We start from the raw sequence: 15179 nt of genomic DNA, 5'->3' as shown, positions 1-15179 counted from the left end.
TAGAAGGGGTGTTTTAGAGAGTGAGACAGCAAGGCATCATGATATGGGCCTCGAGGAAATATTCCAGGATACTCCTGACATTTTGCCAAACAGTTTGCTGTTTCCTAGAATAGAAGGTTTGAGAGCGCGGTGTTGAAGAATTTGAGCTGCTCATTCTGTGCCTGTGAGGACGCGTCGGCTAGGCAGTGCCCATGCGTGCCACATTGAGCAGCCTGGAGAGAGACAGGTGTGCCAGCCACGTCCGTGCAAATGTTCTCTCAAGCTGTTGGCTAGAGGAGTCACCACAGGGAAGGTGGGGGAGTGGGCTCAGCATAGAGCCCTCTGGGCACTGTCAAGTTCAGAGAAGTCAGCCACAGAGGAAAGGAGTTCCAGGGAGGAGAAAGGACTTAGGTGTGTGGGAAACTGTGGGGCCTATGAGGAAGACTAGACGAGGGAAGAGACCCCTGGACCTGCCCTCTTGGGTATTGATAGCACCCTGGAGACCCTGCCTGTAGGGCTGGGCATGGAGGCCTCACTGGAGAGGGAGGATGTGGAGTGGAGTGGAGGCAGGGACTTCAGAGCCACTCCTGCCTGCACAGCTTTTTCTGAGCAGTGAAATGAGGGACACAGGAGGGGAACTGGGGTGGATGGATGTGTGTGTACATTTTTGTTTGTTTTGTAAGACAAGAGCTATTGGAGAGTTTTGCAGCTGGAAGCGATCAACTGCAGAGAGAGAGAGAATCCGATGATGCAGAAGCAAGAGGGATAATTTTTGAAGTAGACTGCTGGAGAAGGTAAAGAGGAGGAAGGCTTCACAGCCCAGGGGACAGGCTGATCTCTGGCAGGAAATGGGGTGCTTGGTGCTTAGTATCAGGAAGAGGCAGAGCATGAGCTAAGGGCTGAGGAGCAGGTGCTGGTAGAAGTGAGAGCTCCTGACTGCTTGCTCTGATTTTCTCAATAGAATGTGAGCTGGCAGGGGAAGGTAGGGGCAGGAGCTAGGGGAGGCTTGTGGAGAGAAGGAAGGGTGTGAAGGAATCTTTTATAAACATTCTAGGGAAGTAAAGTTAGATTGCTCATCATTATTAGGTGCAAAATATCTGAGAATATCTGTTGAGCTATGGACTTAACAGCCATTTTTTAAAGGGTATCATGGACCCAGAACCATGCTGGAAGTTCCTGGGGGTGATTTTAACTAGACCCTTCAAGAACAGAGGTGGTAAGTTTTCAGAACCCACACACCAGTACTTCCTCCTGTGGCTACTACCTGATCCCCAGGGGGCTGCTTCTACCTGGACCAGGGCCCAGAACTGTTCCCTTTCCTGAATAGGAGGCAGCCACCTCCAGCTGTTTGACTGACCCTAAGTGAAACTTGTTTTCTATCCTTAGAACAATACCAGAAAAATTACTATTGGATACAGTCACTTACACAACTTTAAGATGGTGTGTGTGTGTGGGGGGGGGGGTGTGCTGATTGGTTGAAAAAAGTTGGAAGTAAGGTCATTTTATTAACTTGTTTTTTCTGGTACTGGGGATTGAGTGAACCCAGGGGCTCTTTGTCACTGATCTGCATGCCTAATCCTTTTTGTTTTTTACTTTGAGATGGGGTCTTGCTAAGTTTGAGGCTGGCCTCCACCTCCCAAGTAGATGGAATCACAGGAGTGCAACACCACAACTGGTTGCCACCTTATGTTTTAGTAATGTTCTTTCTTCTCAAATATAAAAATAGAATCTTTATGGAAAAAAAATTTAACATTATGGAAAAAATTATGCTTGCTACAAAGAAAATTTTGTGAAATATTATGATTCATCAATAAGCATAAGCCATCTTGATTTGCCTTCTTTGGTTATTTGTATGCAAATATATGAATGTATGTGTGCATACATGAATATATATAAATCCATTTACTTATTCATTCATTTGGTGACTTTTCTTTAAACTCCTAGTAAGTGCCAAGCACTGTTTTAGATGCTGGGAATACAGTGTTGAGAGCAAATCTAACAAGTTTCCTCTCCTGGAGTTTCGATTCTAATGGATACACACAGCCTTGCATACATACAGCCCTGCCTTCACAAATAATAAAATATATTTGCATCCTGGAAATTTCTCCATTATTCTGTCATGAGGCTGCACCTATGGTGTCTTACATTCTCTGAAAGTTTGATTTTCAATTCCATTTATTTCATCCTGTGTCCTGAGTGTTTCACAATTATTCTATTGATCAGGGCTTCTAGTGTGCTTATAAATGCTGTTTTAGATGCTCCTACTCAGTGCTCCAGGTCTCTGTTGCAGATGTTTAAATACATCACTGAAGGGAAACACATCACCCACCAGAACTCCCCTATCTTTGCATGATCCAGAAAACCCTAGCACATCTTCCTTATCTTTTCTCCATCCTTTCTCCCTCTTCTCTGCCCTTTGCCCACTAACTCCACACACACTGGTCCTCTGTCCCTCCAGACATGCCAGGCTTATGTTACCTAAAGAGATTTCTGTGCTAATCATTCCTACATCCCAGGATACTTCCCCCTCCCCAGTGTGTTTGGCTCTCTGTTCCTCAGATCACTGCATGAATGCTACTTCCTTAGATAGCTTGACCCTGAAAACCACCCCATCTAAAGACGCCACCAGTCACTTTCTATCATGTCCCTCCGTTTTAGATTTTTGCAATGAAACTTAGCAATATTGTATTGATATTTTTATTCCTAATTTTAAAAAAAAATGTTCATCTCCCACCGGAAAATGGGTCAGCCCCAGGAAGTCGAGAAATTTGATTGTCATGTCTATTGCAATGTACAGAATGGTGCCAGGCTCAGAATAAGCTTTCTGGAAGGATTTGATAAATTAGTAGTTGGAGATTTGGGGGTTTGGCACTGTTTTCAAATCAATAATTATATAAAGATTTTGTCTGAGTAGAGGCCAAGTAAAATTAAATCTAAAGGGGTCTACAATAATTGGTGTCCAAAATATAAATTTTTCTGGCTAATACAAACATTTTAATCATAAAAACATTTATTCCCTTTTATTTTGTATGATAAAAATTTTCTACCCCGATTGTTTAGAGAAGACAAAAAAAAAAAATACATATGGTGAGTTCTGGTTCCAACTGAAAATATATTACATTAACGATGTCCCAGCAGCTTGACATAATATTTTGATTCAAAGTCGTGTTGGAGACTCACCTGGAACACTTTCTCTTGGCAGACTCCTTGATGAGGGCTCTTGCCCAGGTGGGGAGTCATCTGTCACTCTGTGGGTTGCAGGAAACCTTAACCATGATCCCATCACAGTTCCTCCCTGTACCTACGGATAGGGAAAATGAGGGTGGAGAGAAGTCCACCAAGGCTCCAGGAGGGCAGCCAGGGACAGAGTTGGAAGGAAGTTGCTCCTGATTCAGGGAAGCCTTTCAAGGTGACTCACCTTGCTGGCCACGGTACCTGATTCTCATTAATGATGTGTCCTCCAGTGGTTCTGAAACAGAGAGGAAAGCATATCCCAAAGCAAACCCCATGGGAATCCTACACCTTTAAGAAGAGTTGCCTCCCTAGATGATGATACCACAGGAAGGAGCAAGGCCTGCTGGGAACACTAAAAACAGCACCCTGAGAACAGGACCTATCCTCAGACACCGGGGCCAGGAGGAGAGAAAGGCTCCAGAGGAACGTTTCAAGCTGTTGCATCTTATGACCTTTGAAGGTTGCAGTTGGGCACCATCGGGAGGACCTTTAATACTGGTCCTCGTGTGACTTCCTGGCTGAGACCCCAACAAGGCAGGGTATTGCTGTGCTGCTCTGATGAGTGATTGCCTTGCTAAGACAACTTAATTCCATGGCAGCAACCCCCTAGCAGTCTTGGGATTTGGGACTGTTCAGTCTTGATTCCTCTGTTTGGGGCATTTGTCCTTTTCAAGTTTCTGTTGTATCTTTTCACTTATTTTAAATTTTCCTTATTTATTTACTCTGAAGTAGGTAACATATCAGAGACAGACAAATGAAACAGAAAGGAATGGTCTCATAAATTCCATTTGCCTCGCTTCCATCTAATTGACTTTTTTTCCCATTATTTTCTTTTTTTCCCATTATTTTAGCAAAAGTTCTTTCTGAGAAATGCATAGCCTTTACAAGAACAAGTAGATTCTCTTTCTTTTTTTTTTTTTTTTTTTTTGGTACAGTAAATCCTGATGGGCTCATTGTGCCCCAGCTGGGGAAAATGAGGTGGTAATTGGAAGGCACAATCAGAGATACACATTCCATCATCTCTGCAAGATGCAGTGTCCTCAGTGATTTAGAGCAGTAGGTCTCAGCATATGATTAGGGACCAGAAGCATCAGCAGCACCTGGGAGTTTGTTCAGCATGTAATTTGGGGGATCCCACCTCAAGCTGTAGAAACAAGAAACTCCAGAGGTGGCCTAGGGAATCTGTGTTTTAAGTAGTTTTCCAGGTAATTCTTGTGCATGCAACAATTGAGACCCACTGTTTAGAGCATGGTTCTCTAGGGTCCAGCGGCCTTGGTTTTATCTTAGTTTCAATACTGATCATCTGTGTGACCTTGGGCAAGTTACTTAACCTTTTTGTGGCTTCAGTTTTCTTTATTAAATTAATAAAATGAAAGTACTTAGGTGGTAGGACTGTTAGGCATATGAAATAAATTACTTAATGATAGTATTTAGAACAGTGGCTCATCAAAAGTGCTAGGTGACACAATCAGAGACACACATTTTTTTTTTATTGACAGTTTTAACATCACCAAACCCTGTTAGTTATCTTTAATAATAACAAAGAATTTTTGAGTACTTTTTATCATAATCCGTATAGTAAATGCAGATTTCCTACTTGGAAAAAAAAAGTATATTTTCCAAGGAATTTGAGGTGATACACTTGGGTCAACTATTATAGTTCAATATTATTATATCCATTTGAAATATCCATTGGATTGCTATATATCCATTTGAAAATTTTGGCTAATGGTATACATTTAAACAATTTTAAAAGGTAAATAAAGTTATCACTCAGTTCTCTACTGTCTCTTTAACAAATTTGGGCATTTAGAATTTGGGGGCCTTTGCAGTTATTTGGGAATCAGTGAATCTGTAAGGAGTGTTCTCATTCTCCTCCTCCTTCTTTCTAATATCTGGTGCAAAGTATCTGTCTTTGTTATAATAAAATGGGAGATTCTAGGATCTCTCTGACCAAGTGATGGGGCATGGGTTCATCCTTGACATGGTTACTAAAGAATTGCTTTGATATCTTGAGTAAATCTACTTCTCTCCATGGGGGTTGCTTTCAGGTGACAGTGAAGGGAAATGGGCCAGGAGGGTGAGGCTGTTTCTGTGGGGCCTGTTGAGTTAGAGTCCTTTTGGTCTCATTATCTGTATGGGTTCCCTACTTCTACTCTGCAGTCTAACCCTCTCCTAGTCCATAGGGTGTCCTTCATTTAGGAGAGAAAGCTCATCACTGGGGTCAAATACCCTGTATTAGTCTGTTTTCTGTGACTATAATGAAATACCTGACACAAGATAACTTGTAAAGAAAAGAGGTTTGTTTAGCTCACAATTCTGGAGGTTCAAGGGCATGGTATTGGCAGTCAGCTCAGCTCTGGTGAGGACCTCATGGTGGAAGCCATGGTGGAGAGAGCCTGTGAAGAGAGATCAAAAGGTAGGACAGGAAGCCAGAACTTGAGCAGGGAGGGGCCAGTAATGACCTTTCCCTAAATTTTACTTCTTAAAGCTCCTACCACTTCTTAACATGTCCAGATAGGGACCACATTTCCAGCACATGAGCCCTAGGGGGTCAAACTGCATCCAAACCACAGCAGACCCCACCTTACCTTTTCTGTAAAGTATAATAGAGTTGCAAAGGAGGAAGGGAGTACCTGAGAAGGAGAATGTGAAGATGGCAGAGTACTTGAAACACTGCAATTGTGAGTTAAATAACGACAGCAGATGTTCAGTTATTTCTATTAAGAAAAAATATTTTTCTTATTTCCTGCCACAACTGAAAAGTAGGTCTAGAAACCTTGACTGAGAAGGAGAATGTGAAGATGGCAGAGTACTTAAACCACTGCAATTTTGGGTTAAATAACTACAACAGATGTTCAGTTATTTCTATTACAAAAAACCATTTTTCTTATTTCCTGTCCCAACTGAAAATTGGTTTAGAAACGTTGTCTTAATGTGAACGAATGAGACACATAAACTACACATCATCCAGAGTTCACCCCGGCCTTTCTCTCCTGCATGTAGAAGCCGAATGCAGACGCCTTACCAAGGAGAACTGCAGTCCTAGGTGTAGCTGTTCATTTGACTTTCTTGATTATTTTGTTTTAAGTTTGCACAGAAGGTAGCCAATGCTGTGAAACACATGTTGTTGAAAATTGGATTTGCAGGCAGCACATCCTGCTGCAAGATTTTCAGTAGCCTGGAAAGGTGGTTTGGGTGTCTAACGAAGCTTCAGAATGTAGTATGTAGTTGTTGCTCAGAGCCCTGACAGAATGGGCCAGCGTGCCCTTTGCATTTGTCTGATTGCTTAACTGAGCAGATAGCTTTTTGTCACTTCCAGATAATAATTTTACTTATAAAGTAAACATTCCACCGTGACTCTCCCTCCTCTCTGCCACGCCGCTGTTTGGTTTCTGATGCTTTAATATCCCGGTGCTCTTGCCCTGCTGTTCCTTGAAATGGAAATGACAAGTTCTATCAAAAGAAGGCTCCTGGTGCCTGCTGCCAAGGGAATGGAAGGGGCACTGGAGGTGGAGTCTCTGTAGGAGGAACCTGCCTTTGAGATGCCTACTCTACAGTGTGCGTTCATATTTGGGACCTCCCTGTCTTTATTTCTCATGGAGATATTATTTTTTGTGCTGTTGTGCTTTCCTTTTTGAACAATATTCCCTTTGTTTTTATCCCCCTTGAGGCTCAAAATGCCCAGCAGCTCCATGAACGAATCCAGTCGTCAAGCATGGACGCCAAACTGGAGGCCCTGAAGGACCTGGCCAGCCTCTCCAGGGATGTCACCTTTGCCCAGGAGTTTATAAACCTGGACGGCATCTCTCTCCTCACCCAGATGGTTGAAAGCGGCACTGAGTAAGCATCCTTTACCCAAACTCTGTCCTAATTATTCCAGCATTTTGGATGTTTGATAAATTCCCTGTGTTTGCAAATTCTACGTTTAAAGCTCAGAACTTTCTAGACAGTAGAAAATGGCTTTTAAGATAGTAGTTAGGAGTTGGGCACCCTGATGCATGCCTGTAATTCCAGAGACTCAGGAGACTGAGGCAGGAGGATTGAAGGATTGAGGTTGGCCTCAAAAGTTAGTGAGGCCTAATTTCAAAAAGAAAAAGAAAAGTTGGAGATGTAACTCAGTAGTAAAGTTCTTTTGGGTTAAATCTCCTGTAAAACACACACACACACACACACACACACACACGATAATAGCTAGAGGATGACTTTGTAATCTCAGTAACTCTATGTCCTTTACTCATCAACTAGCGAGTATCTGAGGCATAGCAGTAATTATAAATGCCTGAAGTTTTGTATTTTAGGGGAAAAAATATTAGGTCATTACACCTGTGGTCCTTGACAACACTAAAATTATAATTATACAGAATATTAATCTCTCATATCTCTGCCTATCTCTAAGGAAACTTCCTTACCCTGATACCATCTACTTACGTTGCAGAGTATTAAACGAGGGCAAGATATCACTCTGGAGTGATTTTTTTTTATTAACATTTGAATAATCAAATACATGCCATTAATTATTTAAAATTAAATGCCGTAAATATTTATTTAATGCCTACAGTATGTGAAAGAGTGGGGAGTGGGAAATTTTTCAAAAAAGGATGGACACTATGATACAGACAGAACTCCATTAGGTATAGTTCCTGCTGATGGTAGGAGGCTAGAAGCTGCAGCCATTGAATATCAAAGGGTCTCTCAGAGGCTACGCTGGTGAACTGGGCTGTGCAGGAGCTCAGGTTCCTTCATGATAGAGAGGAACCAGCATTTCTGGTAGGAGAACTCACCTCCTCAGTGTAGGCTTTGATTCTCTGGGTGGAATAAGGATCCAGGAAGGTACAGCTCTTACATGTATGGTCAGACAACTCCCCTGACCACTGAATGCCCAGGGAGGATGGACAAGGAGCTGTCCCTGCTCACAGGGAGAGGTGCTATTGGCATGAGAAATGGCTGAATCAGTTGCATATTAATATGTGTAAGATTGGGATAGGTATGTATTAGGAAAAAAAATAAATGCCATAGAGGATTGAGATTTAATCCTGGGTTGTTTACATCTCTCTTTAGTACCTAGTGATATGAAGAATGAACTGATGACTGTACCTGTTGGGGACCTGTCTGGGTCCCCTCTCTCCTCCCTCCCTGATCCCTTCCTTCCTGGCCTATGCTTGATATTGTTTATCTACCACATTTGGCACTAGTAAAAGATACTTTTCTTCTCATTTAAAAACAGCATGTTTTACAATACTGGGGATATATCCCATATAAAAATGATTACTTTAGAGTTTGCATTGGGGATCTTGCCATACAGAAAAGTAGGAAAAAATGTCTAAAACTGAATAGGGAAAAAAATGCAGTCAAATCCAAGAATGCTAACTGCTTGGATGGTCTGAAAAAGGTCAATTGTAGACAGATACCAGTTTTGTTTGGTTTTATTTTTTTAAATATATCTTTTTTTTAAGAGAGAGAGAGAGAGAGAGAGAGAGAGAGAGAGAGAGAACTTTTTTTAATATTTATTTTTTAGTTTTCGGTGGACACAACATCTTTATTTTATTTTTATGTGGTGTTGAGGATCAAACCCGGCGTCCCGCGCATGCCAGGCGAGCGCGTTACCGCTTAAGCCACATCCCCAGACCTTGTTTTGTTTTAATGGTGACTAAAAGTTTGCTCATGAGAGTTTTAGAGTACATCACCTTGGAGTGGGATGGGGAAGCTCAAATTCTGGGTGTTTCCAGAATCCAAAGTGATTGCTCTAAGTGGAGGTGGAGCTTGGGACAACTAGGAGGAATTCAGTAAGAATGAGTTCAGGGATCCAAGGCCTGGACAGAGGAAAAGGATAAAAAGGGTTCTGTCTGTGACAGAAGCTCAAGGGGAAACTTAGAGTGTCAGCCCTTTCATCCTTGTTTCTAGTGGGCAGAGGAGGAGTAGGAGCCTTGGTTATAAATACCTTCCCTGTCGATTGTGGATTACTGCAGGTGCTGCCAGCTGTGGTACTCTGTGCTGCCTGCCCACCACTGCCGGGTGGACAGTGAGCCCTAGGGGCTTCAGCCTCAGTGACATTTACTAATATGTTAAACTAAAATAGGAAAATATTACCACATTTATGGATTCACCTAAGTACCAGTCACTGCTGTGTCAAGGGCGGTTTGCCAGGTGGAATGCCAACTGTTCATTGTAGGTGGCTCTGCGACAGATGCCTAGGTATCCAGGGACTTGAATATTCATAGTGATACTGTGTAAATACTTCTGAGTTTAAAAGAATAGCCCATAATAATTACAGTTTTAATAATACCGATATAGAAGCAGAGGTCTGCGTGACATGCATGTGGAACACAGGACTGTGGTGAGTTTCAGTGGCACCAGAGACTGGCAGTTGTGTGTTTTGACAAAGAAGATGTTGATACAGGGCTAGGTGCTTGCTTTCCTTTTTCACAATCTCATTGCATTAGTCTGCTAAGGATGCCATAGCACTGGTGACTTAAACCACACACATTTTTTCTTACCATTCTGGAGGTTGGAAGTTCAAGGTCAAGGGGTCCCCAGCATTCGCTTCTTCTGAGGTCTTCCTCTGAGACTTGCAGGTGGCTGCCTTCTCCCTGTGTCTTCATATGGGCTTCCCTGTGTGCATGTGAACCAGGGGCTCTTTGTGTACAAATTTTTCTCCTCTTAAAGGGATACTGGTAGAATTGGATTAGGGAAGACTTCCCAAGGGACTCATTTGAATTTAATCACCTCTTTCAATGCCCCATCTCCAAATAGAGTCCCATCCTGAAGTACTAAAGCTTAGAGCATCAACATGTGAATCTTGGGGAGGAGGGACATAATTCAGACCATGACTCTTATCAAAGTCACACTTCTACTTTTGTTTTAAAAGAAAAATAGTACAAATTCATAATATACATTTGTCTTGTTGACATTCTTACTTTCTGTCAGCCCTGTTGTTTTATCTTATAACTCATCTCAACCTATAGAGCTGCCTCAAAGCTCACCATCCCTGAGACCCAGGATCTGGGGTCTGTGGAGAGCAGATCTGACTCAGGTTTTCATGTTGTACATGTACAGCACGAGAGAATGTCAATATTCAGTTTTCTTTATGTTAATCATACCATTAAGAGTATCCAGCGTGTTAACATTTTAACTATTTGTACTCATCAGTAAACCATTGCAATTCCATACATCTGTCCATGTTCTAGATTGGTAAGCAGAGCACAAATCAGATCTTGGACAAGTTCTGTTTTGCATTTTTCTCCCACAATCACATTCTGTTTGTGGGAAGGAATGACATCTCTCTCGGTCACCTTTGGTGTCTTCTCACTGTTTTGCCTAATTTCAGAATGATGCTGCTTTTGAGGGATGGATCCTGAGGCCTCTTCCTTCTGCCAGTGCTGCATCTCATTCTAAGAGGTGGCTCATTTTTCTGATCTCTTGCTCAGATTAAAAAGAAAAGAGAAAGGTGCTTTTCTCATAAGGAAACCTGGCTTTTCAATTAAACTTACACTGACATCTTAATTAATTGGTAGGAAACCTTTGGAATAAAAAACATAGGAATTTAACTAGATTCCGCAGTCAGGAAGGCAGTTAGTCATGACTCCTGGGCAGGCGTCAGCTGGGGAAGGTGGAGACTTCCCAAGCTGGACCTGTGGAAATTTTTAGGAAACACTGAAAAAACACCCACAGCTGGCAGTTTTCTCCTTACTTTTAATAATAATGAGATTCAGAGATTTCTTACCTGCTTTTCATGACCTAAGGCTATGCTTTCAAAGTCTCTCTCCCGCTGGCACCAGGAGGGCCAAGGGACCAAATCAGCCACCAAGGAGCAACAGGGAAGTAACATTTTGGCTGAAAGTGCTGAAAGCCTGAATTCAATTTTTCCATCCTTGTGGAATTTCGAAATCCCATTCCTAGTTTCCGATTGAAACATAGGTGGGGAAACAAAGTGTGGAAACGTGTTCCACCAAAGCAAGGTGAGGAATATGAAGGAATGTACAGTGCTTCAAAAAAGAGATGGCTATCAAAAAAATTTCAGGAATGATATATTTGATTTGAATTTTATTTATTTATTTATTTTTTACCTGAAACTTCAAGTTTCTGTCTGTTCTTTGGGTTTTAACACAGCTTGCCGTTCTTTGTGCCTCCATGCACACAGATAATTGGGCAGTTTACTCTGTGCCCTTTCCTGTTAAATGGCCAGTCATCACTGAGGGCAGAGAACAGTGGAACCTGTCCAAGAACCAAGGGGCAGAGCACTAGCAGTTTCCTTCCCGCTTGGCAACGTGATGAGAGAATGATACGGATGGGATATGAGTAAGCTCTGGCACCGCCCTGGGCAGTGGTATCCACAGAGAGGAAGTTGAAATTCATGGATTTTCAAAGGACTTGGACAGTCTTTTAAAAATTAACCTTCATTCCTTAACACAAGATCAGATTTATTGTTAAGAATATGTAAATAAACAGAAGGAAAATAATCATGAATAATCTGTCATTTCCTCTTCCACAGACAAGTGCGTTTAATATCTTGCTGTATATCCTTTACATATATCCTTTCAAATACACAGTTAGGCACAGAATTTATAAAAGTAGAGTTATAATATTCATACTCTTTATAACCTACCTGCTTTTTATATCTAACAATAGACTCATATCATTAAATATTGCTCTTTCCATCTTTATTGCCTACATTGCCTGCATGTTATTTCATTTTACAGCTTTGTTGAGGTACAGCTGATCCATAATATAATTGGAAGTATGTACATAGTAGAGTTAACCATTCCCCTTCTCCTAGGGCCTTTATATCGTTTTCAGGGTGTTTTCTGAATATCCTCAAGTCAGCTTTCCTTTTAGCAAACTCGAGTGACTGTTGAAATTATTTTGTTGGATTGAAATTCTTGACTCAGAGGATATCTACATTTTAAAGCTGTTTTAAAATCAGAACAGCCTAGGAGCTTGCCAGAATGTTCTAATTTGTACTTTCCCATTTGTATAAGAATATATCCATTTCTAATACCCTGATCAATACTGGGCTGGAATTCCCATAGATTTTCTAGTTTTTTGAGGAAAAACAGCAGTGAGGTGTTTTTCATCTAGGGAATATATAAATGCTGGTTTATTTGTTTGATTGAGGTCATTTCTCCAAAGTTTGGCTGAGTCAGGAATAGTGTAAAAGAGTCTTGTGATTATTTTAGTGGTAGAGAAAATCCTTAAGTAATTGTCTTCAAAAGGAGCAACACTAACTGTATAAATAATTAGCCCCCATCCACTCTGTTATGTATGTTTCAGAAGAAGACTGTCTGATGCTATATATAGGTATATTGCATGTGTGTATAAACATTATTGTCATTACAACACAAGGAGAGTCTCATATTAAACTTTCATTATTTGAATTTTCTTTTCTTTACATGAAACATAGCTGTTTCCAGTTTTTAGGTATTGTGAAACTTGAGGCAGCACTTAACACACGCTGCATGTTGCTGTAGCTTTGTTGCTTAGCATCCACACTTGAGAATGGGTTTGTAGTTTTATTCATTGAGCAAAGCGTATGTTCTTAGTGCTGTGCAGTATTTCTGACACTGGGCTAGGCCTGTGAGGGGTAGAGGGAGGTATGTGGGAAGAATACAGAGATGCATATGACAGTTCTGACTATTTGTGTCTTCACCCAAAAGGTGAATTTCTTTTTTTAAAAGAAACTTAAATGCTACAGTCAGATTGTCAGCTTCAACTCATACCATTGCTTCTGAGAACCTGGTGTATTTGTAAGTCCAGGCTGTTCTGGGAGGTCCAGTCCAGGCCAGATGGATCAGCCAACTACTGAGCCTAGCAGCTCAGCCCTGCTCATACCTTGAAAGTTTCACCTCCTCAGAGACCACAGGGAGTAGCAAACAAGCTCCCAGACTGAGCCAGAAAGAAGCCTGCTCCATGTGGTCTCTGCAGTCAGCCTCAGCTGGAAGGACTGCCTGGTCTTCCCAGCTCCCCCTCTCTCTCTCTCTCTCTCTTTTTTTTTCCCTGTGGCTTTTCTCTGCATATCTAAGGGAGTCCCAACTGGAACAGCCCTTTTGGGGCCCAGCCAAGAATTTGCATCACAAAGGCCTCAGAGGCCAACTTCAGAAAATTCCTTAAACAGGATCTACCCCCTCCTCACCAGCCTTTGCTTTCTCTCTGGGTCTTTGTGGATCTCACTGGTAATGGAAATGAGAAGGGGTCACAAGGCCAGTTTCCAGAAGAGATTATCTTCTGCTAATGCAGAGAATACCATTCCTTGGGCTGGGGCAAGAAGTTTCTGGCCACTGTGAAACCTTAGCCTTTCCAGGAACCATTTCTCTTTTCATATTTCTTTAAAAAAAATAGAAGAATATCCTGGGAGGGAGAGAGTATCCCAGTTAGAACAACAGACACATATCACAACAAAAACCACTTCCCTTCTTCTGTAGAATCTAAATAAAGTGAGGGTGCACAAATAGAGATGTGAGGAATATTGACTTGGCCCAGGTATTTTTTTACACTCTGGTCTGGGAGGAATATCCAGGACTGACTGAGTCACTAGTCAAGGTGGAATGCATGAAAAACCTGAAGTTGCTTGGGCCCCCAGCCAGAAAGTTATTTTGAAGCTTTGCAGTGGCTACTTAATATATCTCATGCACGTGCACACATTTTATTTCAAAATAGTTTCTAACTTGCAGAAAAGTTGCAAGATAGAGAACTCTCATTTGTCCTTCACCTAGAGAGACGCCACTCAGCTTTTTTTTCCTGTTGTCCTGATTGCATCTTTTAATATAAAGAATATAACTCCAGGCAGCACCTTCCACCCTGTTGTCCTGTCTCCTGCAATTTGGATCTGTTCCACAGATCCATTCATTCTTTTTCTTCCACAACTTTGACATTTTTTTTTTTTTTTTTAAGATTATAGGTTAGCAATCTAGTTAGCCTGTCCTCCAGTTGGATTTGTTAAAAGGTAATTGGATATGGATCCTTTTCAGGGAAAGGTAAACCTAGGACTTTCTTACAGATGTACAAATGGACATGTGTTAAAAGAATTAATTTTACCCATATGATATGAGGGGACCAGCAGATGGTATAATCGTTTCAAAGGGAAAAGTCAAAAGAGAACAAATTTATATGGAGCAAAGGAATGTTGAGATGAATTGCAAATGGAGACCAAACTGGTTTTCCACCAGCAGGGAGGAAGCCAATTAAATCACTACCCGACAGGACAAAAATATATATCCATTAGTTACCTATGCTTGCAAGAGTTATAAAATAGCTCAAAGACAGCACGGAGCCAGAATCTGATAACCCAGAAGGGTATGTATATAGTCTGCACAGTTTTCCATTGAACCCCACATGTTTTTGCGGGGGCAGGTTTGTCTAATGTGTTCTCATGATTGAGTCTGTATTATATATTCTCCATTGGAATTTCACAATGATGCAGATGATTTTGTTTTTGTTTTTCATTGTATGCTATTGTTGGCCTGTGGTGTCTCTTTGTCTTAATCACATTCACTTTGACCACTTGATTAAGAACATTTTCAGTTGTCTTCATTGCAACATTTACCGCCAACCTTTTGCAATTAATTTATGAATAATTTGTAGGGAAATACTTTGAAACCATGTAAAATCCAATTCCTCATCCCAATTTCACCCACCAGTTTTGACACTAATTTTCTTATTTAACTTACTTTTTCTTATTATAATTTTCAAAGGAGGCTTTTCTGATGTTATCATTCTTTCTCCATTTTCTAGTTGCCTTTTCTCTGTTGGAAGAGACCTACATTCTCCTATGTTTCTAATCATTTGTATATTGATTTCCAGTGGAGTGCTAGTGCTGGCTTGTACAACATCAAATAATAGTATTGCTTTTGCACAGCAACTCTGCCCAGCTTCATGCTCACAGATGTCATGTTGGTACTTTAAATCAGCCATCATAAAAATAGTGACATCACAGACACTGGAAAGTGGTACACATCAGATTTCTGTGTTTT

General features: G+C 41.2%; 1 protein-coding gene across 3 annotated transcripts in view; it reads left to right on the top strand.

Moving 5' to 3' along the window:
• The window catches only part of Elmo1 (engulfment and cell motility 1), a 551061-nt gene that overhangs the window by 169838 nt on the left and 366044 nt on the right, over nucleotides 1–15179 (top strand). For all 3 annotated transcript variants that reach the window (XM_076864020.2, XM_076864023.2, XM_076864025.2), the window contains exon 6: nucleotides 6887–7056. In XM_076864020.2, the coding sequence (XP_076720135.1) occupies nucleotides 6887–7056 (170 nt within the window). The remainder of the gene's footprint in view (nucleotides 1–6886; nucleotides 7057–15179) is intronic.

The sequence above is a fragment of the Callospermophilus lateralis genome, chromosome 1 (genome assembly GCF_048772815.1).
Source record: "Callospermophilus lateralis isolate mCalLat2 chromosome 1, mCalLat2.hap1, whole genome shotgun sequence".
Classification (NCBI taxonomy): domain Eukaryota; kingdom Metazoa; phylum Chordata; class Mammalia; order Rodentia; family Sciuridae; genus Callospermophilus; species Callospermophilus lateralis.
Note: the sequence above shows the minus strand (reverse complement) of the source record. Positions and strands in the feature narration are given on the sequence as shown.